Source organism: Lacerta agilis, chromosome 9 (assembly GCF_009819535.1).
Source record: "Lacerta agilis isolate rLacAgi1 chromosome 9, rLacAgi1.pri, whole genome shotgun sequence".
Lineage (NCBI taxonomy): Eukaryota > Metazoa > Chordata > Lepidosauria > Squamata > Lacertidae > Lacerta > Lacerta agilis.
The window spans coordinates 9,090,495-9,109,825 of record NC_046320.1 but is presented as its reverse complement, the minus strand read 5'-3'; the positions used below and the strand labels follow the sequence as shown (position 1 = coordinate 9,109,825).

General features: G+C 41.9%; 1 protein-coding gene across 5 annotated transcripts in view; it reads right to left on the bottom strand.

Moving 5' to 3' along the window:
- The window catches only part of TBC1D1 (TBC1 domain family member 1), a 76,473-nt gene extending 58,102 nt beyond the window's left edge, over nucleotides 1-18,371 (bottom strand). For 2 of the 5 annotated variants that reach the window (XM_033161347.1, XM_033161349.1), the window contains exons 1-2: nucleotides 18,315-18,371; nucleotides 12,404-12,861 (exon numbers count right to left, since the gene is read on the bottom strand). In XM_033161347.1, the coding sequence (XP_033017238.1) occupies nucleotides 12,404-12,820 (417 nt within the window). In that variant the 5' untranslated portion in view covers nucleotides 12,821-12,861; nucleotides 18,315-18,371. The remainder of the gene's footprint in view (nucleotides 1-12,403; nucleotides 12,862-18,314) is intronic. The other 3 variants (XM_033161348.1, XM_033161350.1, XM_033161351.1) reach the window with 2 other exon arrangements.
- Nucleotides 18,372-19,331: the final 960 nt, after the last annotated feature.

Below are 19,331 nucleotides of genomic sequence, written 5' to 3'. Positions count from 1 at the left end.
CCTATCCAAACCATAGAAAAGTTATAAAATACATCCAATGTTACAGAACTGAAGGATACTTTTGTATTTCACGAAGCTTTTGGGGGTTGGATTATCTGACATTGAAACAGTGACACGCTCCCTAAAAAAAAAAACGAAGAAAAATAAACCCTTTGAATCTCCCCAAAAGTTCTGTCTTATGACACTGCAGAAACTTCAAAACTGCTGGGCATGAGGAATGCTACACTAGAAAACGGCAACAACAGTCCCCAGGTACCTATCGTTCATTGACCATATGGGCCAGGTCAGCCGTACACTTTGCTTTCCTTCCAACTGACATCTCCTCATATCTTTTTGTTGTTACTGGTGCAACTCCTTTAGCAGCATGACAAAGGGCTCCACAACGCTCAGCTTCCATGGCTTGGACTGTTCTGCTACCTTAAAGCTCCTGGTGGAAGTGAACAAACAATGTTAAGTCTTTAGTTCCAGGTGTTCAGAGGGAACACAGGGAGCACACAAGTAGTGTCATGCCATTGCCTCATATCTAGAAGTCAGGGTTCATTTTCCTCTTGAATCAGGAAAGTGGAGGGAATCACTTGACCCACTTCACTAAACACTACACTCATGTATTGGCAACTCAGTGCTTGGCGCCAATGGGCAATGTAGGTCAAAGAAAGCACAGAGCCAAGGGGGTCAAGCTACTTCTCCCTTTTATTCACTTATTAGGAGTATTTATTAAATTTGTAGGCCACCCTTCATCTGAAGATCCTATGGCAGTTCACAACAGAAAAATACAAAACGAGAATACAAAATACATAATAAAATAAAAACAAACCACTAACAACCCACCTCCCACAAACACATTTTAAAAGCCACAGAGTGCTAATCAGCCGAACACCTGGTTGGAGAGATATGTTTTTGCCCAGCACCTACCAGTACCTTCACAATCTGGGACTTTGTGTACAGCCTGTGTGATTTTGGCAGTTCCTCTTCCTCCTGAGTCAGCTCCAAGGAGATTGTCTGGGACTAAAAGGTTTATTTTAGCCACGAGGCTGTAGCTCCAAGGAGGAGATGGGTAAACAGTGGGCCACTTGGTGGTTATCCATGGGCCAGATTTAGCTCATGAACCAGCAGGTCTCTACCACTACATCCTGTCTGTACTTTAAGAAGTCAGGTTAGGGAAGATGCCTGTCTGTGGAGGAAGATGGCAAACCACCTGCAACTGGTAGAAACTGAAGCTGGAATTCTGTGTTTGCTTAAGGGGCTTTAAGGTGTTCCGGATGTTACTTTTTGTGGGAAGATGCCAATGTCACCACTGAATGGTTAGATGTCTGTTAGTTTTATTTTGAAGCAAAGTGTCTAAACTTAGAACTTGGTAAGAAATACAAAAACAAAATGCCAAACAATCATGCAATTCGTAGCACCTGTGTGTATAGCCCATACATGGAAGCACAGATTCATACCAAAGATGTCACAACATGAACTGCTCCAACCATGACCTCAGTGATAGCCCCTGAAATGAATGCATGGAAGCCACCAACTAGTGTGAACTTGCTTGCAGAATGAGCAAGGGTGACCTCTCTTCTACCCAGCCTCTGCTGAGAGCTTCAAGCAGGAAAGCAACCCTAAGGCAAAACAAAACAAAACCAAGAAACCCTAAAGGGTGTGTGGGAAATGCCTCATATAGTTGGCCTTTCTTTGAATTCATGTGCAGAAAATGCAGCCATTCTATCAAAAAACATCTCATTCACATGAAACACCAGAATAACATTGACATCAGAGAAAAAACTCTTTCTAGATTGGATTGATGCTTCATTTGACCCAGTTCCAAAATAATCAAACTTGTGCTTTGATTACTTTTGGAATTGCCACAGATACACCATTTACTGCATGACAATACATTAATAGCATCACTGATAATCCTCTCTGCATCACACTGAAAACAGATTTTAAAACAATGTTGGACAATATGATATCAAATTGAGTGTTCAGGTTTTAATTTGAATTCCTATACTTTTCTTCTTCTTCTTCTTCTTGGATTTTGTGTTTGTTCTCAGTAACCATTAAATCATATCCTAGTGTTTCCTCCAAGATGAGATAAGGTTTGGGCATCATTAAAACTATAAAAATGATATCTACTGGGAAATGCAGTTTTGTGCAACTTATTTCATATAAGCAATTTCCGTAGAAATTAACCGTCAGTATCTATGAGAGATGTTATTGGTGGAAACATTTAAAATAAAATTTAGGGAAGGTATTTAGAAGAAAGTTCACTCTCCTCCCCAATCCCAATCTCTCAGCTAAAAATTCAAGTGAGAAACTGCAGTGGGAGCATCTCCAGAGTTACCAGTATAAACTATTTTGAAATATAAGCTGTAGATAAAGTATTCCCCACACTTGCAGCTATTTCTGTGAAGGGAAACTAAAGAGGTTCCAATTTCCTGACACGACTTTCAGAAATGTCACAGGCTTGGATTGCAACTAGAGACCCACACAGACACCAACACTGTTTGTTCTGGCAGATGCATTCAAAAACAGTTTTTAGCAATCAACAGGCAAATAAAACATGATGAATGGAACTGAGATATTGTGTTGCACAGTTTGTAATACCATGTTACACCTGTACTTTTAAAGCACAACCCTGAGACTACAATCCTGTGCACACTTACTTAGGACTCAGTGAGACTTATTTCCAAGTAAATATTGTTATGAGTAAATGACTCAGAGAACAATTTTCAATAACACCACCAATGTGTAACAAAAAGACTAGAAAGAAATATAAACTTTTCTCTCTTTGTTTGATACATAATAGAAACTTAGGTTGCAACACTTTACAAACTTATATGGGAATAAATATGATTGAACTCAAGGGTACTTCTGAGTTGATGTACAGCATTGCACTGCAAATCTATGTTCCAGTCAACATAAGTTTCACATTTGCATCAGACAGATTTAAGTAAAGTCAATTAAATGTGCAAGGATATCAGTACAGTATGCTTATCCTTTGCTTTAAAAGTATTGAAAGCCAGTATCCTTGGCCTTCTGAGAACATGATCAGAACTTTGACATAAATGCATGTTACAAAACTGAAATAGGATTTACATAAAATAGGCATAAAACCAGCTGATTAAGTAACTTCAGTCCCTCTGATTTTAACTGGAATGATGTAACTGCTTACTTTTCCAATCAAATAAGTTACTATGCCCATGGGTCCTTTGAAGGGAACACAACAGAGTCTAAGCGCATTGCCCCATGCCTTAAATCAGCAGCCTCTGCCCTAATAGCTCCAATCAATCTGAATTTTTATTGATGTTATTGTTTACAATGAAGACCATTGCAACATGGGGACCAATACAAGACTGAGACTCGTCTGCCTTGTAGTATAGTGTACATAATTTAACACACAAGTATTCTTTTTGGACCAATAGAAATGAAAATAAAAGAAACTTTTATAAAAATAATGGTTATCCTAGTAGCTTAAAACTTTCGCCTCCTAGCTGAGCCCTTATGAATATACACATATAGGTTGGCACTATTCTAGCCTTGTTCGCAGGACTGATGTCCACATTAGAGAATATAATTGGTAATCAGATTGTGATAATATCATTTTAGTTCCTTGTCCGCTTGTGACTCTTAACTGTTGGCAGCTTTTCCATTCTCAATGAATGCTAACTCTTTATTAGCTAGGCTTATGTTGCATGGGGATAGGTCAGATTTCCTTAACCTCACAATTGTTTGTTTTGAAGCTGGTAAAGGTAACAGTTTTTGATGCAGCTGGAAACCCTTATGCCTCTAAATCTCACCATGTACACAGAGAAGACATTTCATGTCCCATAGAAAAGAATGTAAAATCTATTATTTAGCAAGAAGTGCCGAGTTTTAAAGTCAGCAAATAAGCTGGGTCTATGCTTGGTGGTGCCCGCCACCAGAATCCACTCTGATTTTTGCCTTGGCCTTTTCCTAAGGAAGTAATGTGATAAAATATTGCTAAATATCTGCATCCTACATATTGGGTGTCTGAATGTTGAACATTTTCAATTGCCATAGCTCCACAGTGTGGCTGTTTTAGGGAACTGCAGCACAAAAAGGCATCTTACGGATGCAGCGAAAAAACGAGACATGAAGGAGGGCAGGATACTGGCAGGGGGAAATCAGTGGGTGGAAAGGCAAGTTGCTTAATCTCACCAATTAACTGTATGTGTGGTGGGAAACTGGGATTGTGGCCCACATTCCCCATAATATAACTTGTCTGCTTTGCCCTCATATGTCTCAATGTGCACACAGGGGCCTATATGTGTTTCCTTGTCCATATGAACTGTATGCTCTCCATCTGCAAAACTAGATGCATAGCTCCTGTTGATCAAGTTGCAAGCATGGGGCTCTACCTATGGACCATGTGCAACAATAAAAGGTAGATTGGATGGTGGTGGTTTCACTGCAATCTCTGCATTTGACAGATCTTCCTTGCCTCTTGTCAGGATTGAGTTCCTGGGCTGGATTTTCTTGGTGCTATTTATTCAACGGCTCAGGGCAACCTGTTGCTTATTGACCACATGCGGCCTTATTGGCTGTTTCGACTATATAGCAGCCTCTTGGAAAATCCAGGCAGGCCTTTGTTGTGGGCTGTTGATTTAGAACATCAAACTGGACTCACATTTTTTTCTTACCTAAAACATTGTTCTGCAAGGCATGTGCTTGTGAACTAGAATTTATTATTTGCTTTTGATCTTGTTCCTGAGTTTAGATCTGACCTATAGCTTAATGGTTGAGTTATGTGAGTTTGGCCCTCTGCTGTTTCACAGAGTTCTCTCCTTATAAAGTTAAACGATTGTATTGAGGTATTTTAAAAATTGGGGGCAACAAAAGCTACTTCTCTCTTAGTGCTACAATGGTGTCTCCAATGTTACAACAGTAATACTGTATAACTGCACAAACATAGTGGAGAAAGACAGAAAAAACCCAGCTTACTATTGTGGAGATGGGGAAAGCCTGTTCACCTATTTTTCTTTTCCAAAAAAAACAAAAAACAAGACTTTGGAAATGATTGGGAAATGATACAGCAAAGGATAGCTATGCACAATTTTTTTTATTTTTAAACATGTTTTGCCCCAAAATTTCAGGGATAGGGACATTTGATTTGTGATGTCACAGGCACTGTCCAATGGGTGCCCAACACTGACGCTGCATTATGCTGAGTTGGATCATTTGTCCATCTGGTTCAGTGCAATCTTCTCTCTGCAGTGAGTGGTAGTGGCTCTCCAAGGTTTCAAACCAGGGTCTTTTGCGGCCTACCTTGGGGTAATTCCTGGGCGTGAACCTGGAACTTTCTACATTCAAATCATATACTCTTCCTCTGGACCTTCCCCTAAGAACATAACTTTCTCTCAAAGGAGTACTGATTGTGCTTCTGGATCAATGTTTCAGATTTTAGCAGATATTTCTTGAGCTATAAGATGGATCATTTAAATCATTGGTCGCCAAATGTTTCAGGCACAATTGCAAAAAAGACAAACTGTTGTGAGCACCACACAGACAACAAAGCACCCACCACACCTGATTTAAATCAAACTACGTCATTTTTTGCTCCGTGTTTAAAATGTCTACTTTTCTGACAAGTCTGTTAAAAAGTTTATTTCTCTCAGGAGATCTACATGCACTCAAGTTTCAATTATTTCTGCTCCTTCAAATGAAGATCAGCTGCATCTTTAAAGTTATGAGCAACCTTACAAAGAAAATAAATGAGGTCTGCAGCATTTGACAGAAGAGAGAAAAGGGCACCAGTACAATTTTTGCTGGCACTGACATTTATATAAATCTGAGTGATGGGGTGTGTGTGTTTCTCTAAGTATTTCCTCATAACTTTGCAGATTGTCTTAACATCTGCTAGTCAAGTGCTATAAACAATACTAACTCTAACCCCACAGTTCAATGTCTTGTCTGGGTAATTTTAATAGAGATGCTTACAAAAGCCTTGGTGTCAGATATAAACAATAAATTACATAATAATCCTCCGTCATGAAGCTAAAGCTAGCAACCAATGTTTGGGGAGTTTGCTATGTCTTTTCTATGCCTTTCATAGCGGAATAATATACATAATCCTCATCAGTTCTCAGTCCTGACTGGCTGTGTAGTCTGGTAGGTAGCCTACCGTACTATTGATCAGAATGCCAGACACTTCCACTAGCCTTTCAGCAGTGTGCGTGTATTGTATTGTTCCAGTTATATCCCACTTTTCACTAAAGGAATTCAAGGTGGCATACCGTACATGGTTCCTGACTCACTGCTTCCCATTTTACCCTAACAAACCCTGTTAGATAGGTTAGGTTGAGAGGTGGTGACTGACTAGTGCAAGGTCACTCACTGAGTTGCATGGCTAAGTGAGGATTTGAACCTTGGTCTTCCAGGTCATATTCCAACAGTCTAAAGAATAGAAATACACATCCATGTGAAATAATATGGTTTTGTAACAAAAAGTGAACACACTGAAGTTAATGTGCAATTTGATGCCCAGTGTTATTTATTTATAAGGGTTACTAGCAATCTTTCCAATACAAAATACACACGGAAGCCTCAAAATAAAAGACTATAACTATACAATAAGAAAAACACCACATAAAATATTAAAAGAAAAGAAAATGTGGGTAACTTTCATCTTTCTTCTGAACGCCTTAAGTATAATCTCTAAGAAATAGTGGCTTTGAAATAACCTAAGAACTACCAAACCTGTCAGGCACAAAGTCACTTAGATAAACATCCTATTTCTAGCTAGTACTGAGGACATTTACAGCAAACATGGGACAAATCCAGTACTCCAACTGATCGCAACTGCTATACTTAACTGCCCAATTGTAATACGACACTATCTGCACTGTTGCATACTCTTCGCCTCTAGGCAAAACAAAGCTTATGTTTACACAACTGTACTTTTACTCTTCCCTCTCTCATCCCTCCTTTCCTATCATGTCCCTAAGAGAGTTTGGAGGATATGCTGGAAGCCAACTTTTTTTTGGAGGGGTGGGTTCTTCTCATTAGACTCTTGCTGTTGGTCCTAATAGTTACTTCAAATCATTATTGAGGAACTGGAATCAAACAAAGGCTGTTTACAGTATATGCCAGCTATACAAGCCTCAAAAATATGGATTTTTTCTCAAAACACATTCCCAAAAAATATTATTCTAAGTTGCAGATTGGAATCAGGTAGACAAAGGTGAAATACCAATTGGGTGCTATTATTATTCAGTTTTTGCATCCTAAGCAACAAATATATTTGGCTGTTCAGAAAAAAAAACCCTGGGTGGTTTACACGGACCCCCTGCAGTCCATGGACCACCAGTTGGTAACCACTACTGTATCTTCTTGTTTTTCAGTCTTTTGGTTAAGATAAAGAATAATAAAATGCACCTGTGTGGTGGCCCTCTTTCCTCCTCTTCCAACTCCCACTACAAAGTTGCATTCTTTTACTTGGGCTTCTAAATTGACTTGGTGCAAAAAATTTGAAAGCCAAATATTTCCCGAACTCTGAACTTTAGATACTGAGTGAAGCAACAGCCCAAAATTGTGTTAGCAGGGCAGAGCCATTTGAAAATATTGGTGGATAATTTTGAACAGCTTTTTGACAATTCATAATTCCTCTATTTCCAGAAATAAAAGACATTTTGGGATATTTTTTTTAGTCGTAGACGTTTTGTTAGCTTGCATGGGAAAAGGGGCTTCTAACAGCTGAAACATTATATGAATACCTGTTAGATTGTGAAATCCAGAAATGTTTCATACAAATCAAGATAGGGCAGCTTTTTCATCTTGAGGGCCACATTACCTCAGAGAGAAGCTCGTGGGGGCCATGTGCCCATGACAGGTGGGACCAGAGGGAAAAGTGGGCATAACATTGGATATGACTCTTTCTTTTTATACATTCCAGCCATGCAAATGCAGATGTTTCTACATACACCCCTCCATACACCATCTAGGATGCGAGAAGCATTATTAGAGGTCAATGATACAAGCAAAAGCACTAAGGAAGCACACAGTGAGGGGAGGGCATAGCCATAGGAGTATTCTGCCTCTGGGCTTGAGGTTTCCCAGCCCAATATAAATATAAGCCCACCTTGCAGAAGGGCCTGTTGGCCAGCAATTAACAGGCCAGCATGTGTTTATTGTTTGGCCAGGCCAGAATAAGTTTTTCAAGATACTTCCTATGCTTGTTTGTGGAATTAAATATCAAAGCCAGACACTTCAATAGCATTCTGAGATCAAAGGTTTTAAGAAGGCTTGTTTTCTCAATGAAGCAAAACCACCTGAAGCTGATTGTTTGACTGGCCTCTGTATAGGAGATCAAAGACTAAAGAATAAGATCTGGCGATATAAAACTAACTTGTATTTTTTGTATTTCCCGAGATAGAGAATCTATACCTGCATAGAACCTAAGGGACCTCATATGAATGTCTACTATTTCCCCTATCAGTCCGTCATAAAACTCTTTCAACATGCAGAAAATGATGGGTTAATCACCAGCAATTGGGCCCCCCCTGTCTCCTCCCCCCTTTTATTTTATTTTCTTGCTTTGTATACTACCTAGCCTTATTAAGAGTTCAGGAGAACTCAAAAGATTGTGCATTGCTTTGTGATATTTTGGTTGGCCTAATAAAGATATTGTCCTAATATGGACATTGGAATTTTTCATTTCAACCAACCATTACCCTTTGTATTGTATAGTTATACTTTCATCTGATAATTTAACTCTAAAGCTTGTATAGACCCGTATACTTTCTCCCCTCCATGCACATGCTGTTGATTCCTTCCTAATTCAGGCATACCATCCTTTGCATGGTTTACAAATAAACGATTTGGACATTGGGCAAGCCATGCTTTTTGCAAGCCTGAGATAAAGAACCTCTGGCCTTCCAGATGTTATGAGTATAGCTCCCACTATCCCTGACCATTGAGCATGCTTACCCCAGTAAGTTCATGGGAGTTGCAGTCTAATAGCATCTGGCTCACAGGTTCCCAACACCTGGTGTAACTCAAAGTATGCATCCAAACCAGAATAGAAACCTACTTCCAGTCATGATTTCTGGTTCATGGTTGGTGCAAACCACCATTTGCCAGTTTGGATTGAGCAGATGTTAGCTTTGGTTTCCCCAAAGAAGGAAGTGAGGAAGAAAATTGGAGTGTGCGAGGAAGTGCATAACTGCACTTTTCTTCCTCCCTTCCTTCTTAAATAAAAACTTACTGTTAATGAGTTTGTTAAGGTATAAAATGCATGTTCAATGCTATACATTTTGTGTTTCGCTGATATGGCCAGGACCTAAAATGGAAAGTCCTGTCTCTTCCAGCACTTGCACTTCTGCAGAGGGATTTTTTTGTTTTTTGAATAACAGCCACACCCAAATCACAAACTTCCATTCTTGTTCAAAAGGCAAAGAAAGGGTTCAAAGAAAGCACAAGTCAAGAGTCACCTTGGAACACTGAACTAGCACAGTTCTTCAGATCCTGGCCTAAGTCTGCTACCATATTACAGCACTCCAATTTTGCAATGCTCCTAAAGAAGCAGCCACACCATTATAATAGTGTGAGAGAGTTCATGGATCTCAAGCAAAGTCTCGTGAAAAATACCCATTCTCAACTTCAAAAGCTTCCACATGGCTGAGAAGCCACCTAATGACTAAAGTAAAAACCATTCCCCAAGTTTAAAATGCTACCCCAAAAACAATCTTACGGACAGATTTTTTAAAGATATGTTTGTCCTTCAGATTACAAATACCAGAACTAGTTTAGAGGTTCACTACATATTTGGCAGCAAAGTATTTTTAAAAAATGTTTTTCTAAAGAAATATTTGTTTTACTTGGTATAAACAAGGGTCACAATTATTTGAGCTTCTTCCAAATCAGGATCCTTTTTACGTGATAGGACTTTTAGAAAAGGACAAGATGTTTATGTTATGTTATGCTTTAGAACTATAAATTTTGCATCCATTTGATGTTCGTAGCTGTGTGAAAATGTTCGGCTCTTTCCTAGAACATGATGTTAATAATAAACTGATACCCCCAAAAGAAACTAAAACATGCACAGTCCTCTACTTAACTGTTTTGTTCTTCAAACTTTATGTCAAACTGCTCCCAGAACTAGCCAAGCAAGTAAATGTTACCATCATTTTTTCACAGTGTAAAACAAAATGGGGCAATGTGGTAGACAGCAAACAGTGATCAATAATATATATTAACAAAAGTAACAAATAATAACACCATCTAGCGTTTGAGGTGATTATTATTGCCATCAGTATTGGGGGGGCGGCGGCGGCAGGTGGATATCCCATGCTTTTAAGTCTCATGGTTATAACATAACATTCACTGATTGAAACCAACAGTTCTCAAAGCAAGGGACACTTGAGCCATTCTGTTTTCACAATATGACATCATATAGCTACTAAAGATAGGGATGCGGGTGGTGCTGTGGGTTAAACCACATAGCCTAGGGCTTGCCAATCAGAAGGTTGGTGGTTCGAATCCCCGCAACGGGGTGAGCTCCCGTTGCTCGGTCCCAGCTCCTGCCCACCTAGCAGTTCGAAAGCACGTCAAAGTGCAAGTAGATAAATAGGTACCACTCCGGCGGGAAGGTGAACGGCATTTCCGTGTGCTGCTCTGGTTCACCAGAAGCGGCTTTGTCATGCTGGCCACATGACCCGGAAGCTGTACGCCGGCTCCCTCGGCCAGTAACGCGAGATGAGCACTGCAACCCCAGAGTCGGACATGACTGGACCTAATGGTCAGGGGTCCCTTTACCTTTAGCTACTAAAGATCAGAACTTCAGGCAAATTGGGAACAGAGGAAGGAAAACAGGTAGAGAAGGAGCTATCATCCTCTGGCCATCTGGAACAAATCTGTAATGCTGTTGTCACAACACATTTATTACGCAGCAGTTTGGGGAATGTCAGTCCCAGCACTGTTACCCTACACTTTAATTAATACCTACAGTGGCAGACTTTACGCTCTCAGATTTCAGTGGCGCCCTGTGCTACGCTAAAATTCACCATCACTCCTGTCTCACACTCCATTCTACAGCACTGTTGTGTCATCCCCTGCAGCACAGCGCCCAGTGCAGCCGAACCAGTCATGCTACTCTAAAACAACCTTTGACACCCAGATCCTGTGGTTCATGGAATTACACATAGACTAGACTAGACCAATATTTATTAGCATGTGGTCTGGAATGGAAAGAGGTATGTATACTGCAGGCTTAAAACTGGTTTATCCTAGAGGAACTGCAATTCCATTCTTTGGGGAGCCTATGATAAGCCATATTTACTGTGGGGATGCGGGTGGCGCTGTGGTCTAAATCACTAAGCCTATCTGGCATGCCAATCAGAAGGTTGTACAAACACAAAAGCAAATACTTTCATCACAAGTTATCTATGCCATATCTATACCATTGAATCATATTAGTTTTATACTAGTTCAAGTACCCCCTCAAAAAGCTACTGAGGGTGCTGAAAATTTTGTTTGACACCCCGAACCACCACCATTCTACAGTTTTCATTATTTTATGGGAAAAGGAAGTCACAATAGAAAGAAAATGGCAAAAAATATTAATGATCCCCAAATACACTGCCATATTCAGAGATAACTGTACTAGCTGAATCTGTTCTCTGGATAACAGAAGCTGAGAGTTAAACACATATGGCACAAACAGGATAATTATCACTCCCTAACTGCCCTATTTGCACCACTTTTATTGAACAATTTCTTCGTGCACATTGACACAGACTGAATACCAAGCTTCATAGAGTACTAATATAATTTGTTTGAGAGGTCTTATATTCATGAAATAGGGCAGTGTTTTTCAACCTTTTTTGGGCAAAGGCACACTTGTTTCATGAAAAAAATCACGAGGCACACCACCATTAGAAAATGTTAAAAAATTTAACTCTGTGCCTATATTGACTATACATAAAGTAATTTTCCCACGGCACACCAGGCAACATCTCGCGGCACACTAGTGTGCCGCGGAACAGTGGTTGAAAAACACTGAAATAGGAGAAGCTCTGGATAAATGAATGGATACTTTGTTTTACATATTGAGAACATAATCATATACAGCTTGTATGGAATAGAACTATTCACATCCACATCATGCATTTAAAGCACATTTATAGTATTTTAACAGTCATGGCTTCCCGTACAGGATCCTGGGAAGTGTAGTTTACCTCTCACAGAGCCACAATCCCAGCAGCTTTACAAAACTACAGTTCCCTAGATTCTTTGTGTTAAGAAACATATCTTAAATGTATGGCATGGATGTCAAACCATCACAGAAGCTGCATCTCTCTACAATACAATTTATTTAAATGCCATCTTAATTTGCAACACATTCTCTAAAAGAGCTGTGAATATCTCTCGGTTTGAATGTTAACAAAAATATATCACTTACTTTTGTTTGATCATCAGCTTTGAATACGTAACAGATACTTTGGGGGTTTGTTGCTCCATCTTTTATTAAGCAGGCAAAGTAGCTTGGATCATGACTGTTGTGAATCAGTTTGTGGACATGCTGTGGCTTACACTCAAACAGGCTGGAACAAATCAGAGGATCCCACTGCTGCGTTTTCCCTGTGTCTGCTTCACATCGCAGCCTGGTCGGTGAGACATAAAGCCGTATTTGGCTGGAGTTAGGCTCTTCCTTCAAGGAGTGTGTGCTGAGCTGCCGAATCTCTGCCACAATCCAAGGGAGCACTGGCATAGTGGTTAGAGAGTGTACTGGCAGAGAACCTACTAGCTGAAGACTAAAGTCTATTGAGCCATCACTTGTTGCTTCAGGATTTTTAACTTTGAACGATATGGGATCCATGTTTGAGTCATCAAAGAAATTTTTGATGAAGACTTATGCTTCTGAAAGGAAAGATATTTACACGGTTAACACAATTTTCCCATTTTGTCATTTAAGAGTCATGTCAGTGACTGTATAAAATTAAGCAATAAAATGAAAAGCTTCTTGTGTAATTATATATATCAGACATTAACAATAGTGATTCACACTTAGGGCAAAAGCATTACAGGAGTCAAGTCATATTTAAACACAGGGATGTTAAAGCCTCAGATGATCCTCAGCCAGCTATAAAGTATATTTCATTATTTAAAAGCCACAGCACTATAGTACATTCATTATGGTTGTTTGATATGGGTCCAATTATGAGCTACAACATTTTCATGCAAGGTTTTGTCTTCAGGCTCATTGAAAACACAAGAAAAAGCAAGACTGTCGTAGTCCAAATTAAATTATCCAAAGGTTTTAAGAAATACCGTACTTTTCCATGTATAAGACTAGGTTGTTTTTTTTTTACTAAAAAATAAAGTTTAAAAAGGAGTAGTCTTATACAAAGGGGCAATCTCCCCCCATTTTCTTAATTTTGAGTCCCCCAAAATAGGGGCGTCTTAATACACAGGGGTATGTTATACACGGAAAAATACGGTAGCTTATGTAACAAGAACCACAGACTCCCACCATCCCTAGCCAGCATGGCAAATGGTCAGAGCAGATGAGAGCTGTAGCCCAACAACAGATGGAGGGTCACAGGTTCCTCACCCCTGCTTGAAGATATGGAGAAGGAGGAAGCATCACGACTTAGCAACACCATGGGCTAAGTAGGAAAGAGAAGACAGGGAAGCAGGCAGGGAGACAACCACAGTTTTGTCTGCATCTTGACTGCACATTAGCTTGCCCTTATCCTCTAGGTACTGGCCCTTTGACCTTCCTGGGGAGCATTCTTCTCAAGCCATATCAAACCTATAGCAACCCATATATCTAGGGAGGTACAAAGGTGATGGATGATACATCACACCACAAGAATCATATTACGTTTTCTGGTCTACTATTTTTATCCTGACTTAATGCTTCTTTGCAACATAATGAAAGTTTGTGTATTTTGACAAATGTTCTCCTTACTTAAAATATGCAGTGGCTCAGCTTGTAAGCACATTAAGACGATTGAGAGCAACTGTCAACAGTTCATAGCCTTTTGAACTCTGAGGGAGATAGCAAGAGTGCCTCTTTTTTCCATTTTATATAGTAATGTTCTTTTCAATCTCTGAGCTTAGCTACAGTCACAAATCCCACCATCTGTACTGCAGTGAGGCTTCTAAATAATAGCTCAGGAGTATTAGCCTCTTTCCTAAATAACATGCAGTACATAAGCAATCTCTTAAAACTAGCCTAAAATAGGACACATGAGTTCAAATTCCCATGCAGCCGCTCATAGACGGGAAAGTATCTTGTTTTAAAAGGAATGCTAGCTAAGAAATAAAATGGTGGTTCTTACAGCTAAGAAAGGAACTGCTATACTTTATTATCAGAACAGATTATTATTGCTGGACACACATTTGGCTCCTCCTCACTTACTTACTCAGAGATGGAGTATAAAATTTCTTTTCACCACAACTGATAAGAAAGCTGAAATTTGATATATCATTCAACCAATCATTTTATTTGTAAGCCGCCTTTCCAAAATTAAAACCATGCTCAAGGCGGCTTACAACATATAAAAAAAAAATCACATAACTACAAACATAACAAAAGTGGTCAATAAACAATAAACAAAACATCAAAAAGTGCACAAAAGTATATGGATCGTCCAACTCCAGAGAAGGCTGAACATGTTACCTCTCTCCCTCAAAATGTGGAGCATGGAGTCTAGTTCCTAACAGCAGTCAGTAAAGTGAAATTCAAGGCACAGATTAGACAACACATTGAGAATGTGGGGAGGTCTTAGTAAACCTCAATTGGGTACGTGCATGTTTGATTTATAGTGGCAGCCAGAAAAGAGACTTGAAAAATGGGAGAAGACACATATATTTGGTATTTTCTCCTCCACATACTTTTAACAGTAATGGCGAGAGACTTCCAGAGTGATTTGTTGTTGTTGTTTAGTCGTTTAGTTGTGTCCGACTCTTCGTGAGCCCATGGACCAGAGCACGCCAGGCACTCTGTCTTCCACTACCTCCTGCAGTTTGGTCAGACTCATGTTGGTAGCTTCGAGAACACTGTCCAACCATCTCGTCCTTGGTCATCCCCTTCTCCTTGTGCCCTCCATCTTTCCCAACATCAGGGTCTTTTCCAGGGAGTCGAGTCTTCTCATGAGGTGGCCAAAGTATTGGAGCCTCAACTTCAGGATCTGTCCTTCCAGTGAGCACTCAGGCCTGATTTCCTTAAGAATGGATAGGTTTAATCTTCTTGCAGTCTATGGGACTCTCAAGAGTCTCCTCCAGCACCATAATTCAAAAGAATCAATTCTTCGGCGATCAGCCTTCTTGATGGTCCAGCTCTCACTTCCATACATTACTACTGGGAAAACCATAGCTTTAACAATATGGACCTTTGTCAGCAAGGTGATGTCTCTGCTTTTTAAGATGCTGTCTAGGTTTGTCATTGCTTTTCTCCCAAGAAGCAGGCGTCTTCTAATATAAGTAATTTTACCGTCATGTGTGTGTGCACATGCGCAACATCAGTGTGAATATTTTGAGATTAAGTGGCCTGAATACTTTAGCCACTAAGGGCAATGATTTCTGTCCTGAAGCCCAGTTTGGGGGCTGATGGACCATGGCACCCCTGCCCCAGTGGCCGGGGGAGGTTCCCTGTAAGTGGTTCATACTGTGCAGAAACCTCAAAATTGGTCAATCTCTGCTGTCAAGAGGCAACTCATCATCACCCAACGAGCTGGTGATCACATAAATATAGGCCTTTACTTTGCCAAGGCTCTTGCACTATAATCAATAAAGCTGTGGCCTCCCCGCCGAAACTTGTCATTTTTACTGACTGCTTCCCATCCCTACACTGCACATGGGTCTACAATGCACATACAAGGTGGACTTGGGTTTAGATAAATGGCCTCCACAGATTTAGTAACTTGGCATGTTGGGATCAGTAACCTTGACCTACATGTGAATTGAGTCACCCTGCTTATAGACTTTTTGTGGATGCCTGATTCACCATCTACCCAAAGCACTGGCCATGGTGCAGGCTATAGTCCATTACCCCTGAAGAGGACATAATTGAGGGCTGGGAACATCACCCATTTCAAATCCTGGAGAGTCACTGCTGGTCAGTTAGATGGACCAGTTGTCTGACTGAGTAAAGGGTAGCTTCCTACCTTCCTAACTACACTAAGCAGTTTTTCTCTCTATGACTACAGCTACCCTTAAATATTCAGCTATGATGCATTTTGTAACCTTTCCCCTCTTTTATGCCCTGTCTCTGTAATTTTAATATTGCTAAAAAGCCTTTCCAAGCCCTTTACAAACATCAAGCTTGAAACCAGAGTATACTGTGCTATGTATAACATTACTTTGCATGCTTCACTCTGAGCAGCACAATTGGAGTTTATTGCTGTGACATTCCTGAGACATTATTTTTACCCACAATACTCCAAGCGCACACCCTAAATACAGCACAAGCAAACTCCAAAGAGAAAAGTTGCTAACCAACCAGTACATTTTGGATTATTCTCCACTAGGAAATATTATACCCCTCACTGTACTTGTACAGATGACACTGGTTACAATATTTTATTATTGCTGGAGTGAAGAAGGGGTTATCATCATGCAATTTAGAAAGGAAATAGCCTCCCAAATTACATGCTTATTCCTAGGTTGTTTATGCTTCCATCATCACTAACGCAGGTGAACTTGTATCACTGGGATTTCAACATTACAGCAAAATCCCAGACTGAAATTGTATCCTAAGCTCTGCAGTGCTAAATGGCAGAGTGACCCTCTATCACTTGATCTCTGAACAGAAGAGAAAACCACACAAGTGCAGTGCTGAGTTATGAGCAAAGTTGGCGCCTTTAGTTCTACAATTTGTTATTGGCACAAGTTAGAGCCTACAAAGTAAGTTCAAAGCTGCCTTTGAATCTCAACAAGATGATGCACTGAGAGATAAATCTATGCCTCTGTCTCTTAGAAAATGGAAATGAATGCACACAAAACATTTCTTTTTAATCCTGATATATGCATGATATCCACATGATAAAAAATAAAAAGCAAAACTCAACTTTACTTCCAAATATGCCATTTTCACCTAGCATATTACATTAATTAGTATTTTAGTGCTGGTACTGTTGTAATCTTTGGGAGCTAGATGAAAAGCAGGGTAGGGTGTTTATGAAAAAAGTGGCAAAAGGTGCGTTCATCAGGCAACATGTTAAACATGTTTTTAACCAAATATTTGTGGGATTCCAACCAGACATCATTGCTCATACCAATAGATTAACCGTGATCAAGTTGAGACAGGACAAAAACAAGCAAACATACAAACTAAAAACCAACATTGTAATGCATTGTTGTAGACCTAAAAACTGTTTATACATACACACAGAGAAAGAGAGAGAGCTGTCCTAGTTTTCACAATCCTTCTACTGTGATTTATTGATGCAACAATTATTGAAGGCAAGTTGTCAGTGTCAGCAGTGCCAGTCATTAAAACGTTCCCATTTGGCCACTGCAGCTTCCTTCTAACTGTGCAAAGCTGGCTGCGGTTGTGAGACCACAAAGCCAAAGCGTAGCTGAGGAAGCTCTATATTCCTCAGTCCCAACTGAAGTGAGGCCCCAAGGCATGCTTACCGGAGGGGATAGGATCCAACTCCTAGTGGGCAAGGTTCCTTTGCCCCCCAAAAGATTTGAGCCCCCCCCCAAAAAAAAACCTTAAAGGGCATTTCCATTCAAATGATGTTTGTGTGCGTGCTGCATCACGTGATCAATTAAGTGGGGCAGGGCTTACCTGTCTCCTCTGATATTTATTCAAGTTGGCACCCACAGGCGTAGCCAAGGGGGTGCCATGGGGGGCAGCTGCCCCCTCCTAATCAATATAAATCAATGCAAATCTGAGGTTCTTCTGCCCCCTCCCAACAAAAGCCTGCTGCCTCCAACAAAAATCCTGGCTACGCCAATGTTGGCACTCCTGCTGGAGGGTGAGGCGAACCCCACCAAACGCAGGGGGGGGGGTATTTCCATTGCATAACAGCACCCATTGTTTTCTATCCCACCTTGCGCCATCACAGTTCCCTGTGAAAATCCAGACTGTAAGCTCCTCGGGGCAGAGAGACCCGTCCTTGGGGCGAAGCCTCTTGCCCACATACGGTCATAGTGGAAACAACAGCAGCAGCAGCACGTGGTTGCTCCGTCCGTGGCGCACCGTGTCGCCGCGGGGTGTGGGGTGGCGTGGCTGGGTGGGTTAGGTGGGTGCTACACCCTCCTCCCCACCCCCCCGCCCCAGAAGCAGCGTCAATCAACCTGCAAAGAGAGAAAAAGTATGTAGGGAGTTTGGGGGGCGGTGAGAGTAGATCACTTACCGATCAGCAGCAGCAGCAGCAGCGCAGGATGTGTGTGCCTTGAAAGGAAGTGCGCCGTTTGCGGCTCGCGAGGAGATGTCAGCGAAGAGACGACGAGGAAGATGAAGATCGAGAGAGAGGAAGGCGGAACTTGGGAGCTCGAGACTCGAGACACTCTCCCGCCTCTTCCCTGAGGGGACGACAATGTCCCGCCGCGGTCGAGGAGGAGGCGGTGGGGAAGTTGGCCGGGGGCGCAAGCGGCTCCTGTTGCTTCGTTCGCTACGTGACCGGCGCCGCTCGCTCTCTCGCCCGCCTCCCCCCGCCCCCGGGGCTGTCAAAGGCGGGCGGGCGGGCGGGCGGTGAGGCGGCAGGCAGCCTCCCCTCGAGGGAGAAACGGAGGAGCGGCTCCCTCACAGCGCCCTCTCTGGGCTGCCCCGCCGCCGCCGCCGCGCCCGCCTCTCCCCGAGGGCGCAGCTGAGGCGGGGAAGGGAAGAACCACAACAAGCCGGCACATGCGCCACCACCGGCGGCAATGGCTCCTTATTACCTGCTCCAGCCGCGCGTCTCTCGAAGGAGAGAGGAGGAGGAGGAGGAGGAGGAGGAGGAAGGACGGGGCCGAGCCGCGGAGGGGGTAGGGGGTGGGCGGCCGCGGAGGGGCCATGAAGGAGTTGCGCGCTGTAAAAATAGAAGTTTCCACCACAGGCCGGGTCGAGTCGCCTGACGGGAGGCAGCCGCGAGCGAAGCCTGGGGACCGTGTGCGGTGGTGTGTGTGGATGTTGAGACGAAGCGGGCTGGCGCGGTTTCCCTCTCAGAATAATCGCCTCAAAAAGCACACACAGTGAGAGAGAGACTTGGATGTGGCGCACGCAGCAGCAGCACTACCCGGTCTTGCCGCGGTCATGTGCGAGAAACAGCTGCACTGCAGGGGCCACTGCAGGCGGGCGGGCGCGCGTGAAGGGCGGCCGGCCTGCCGGCCTGCCGGCCTCTCTCTGTGTGTGTCTCTTAAGTCTTGTCTCTCTTTCCCGCCTTTTCTTGCTT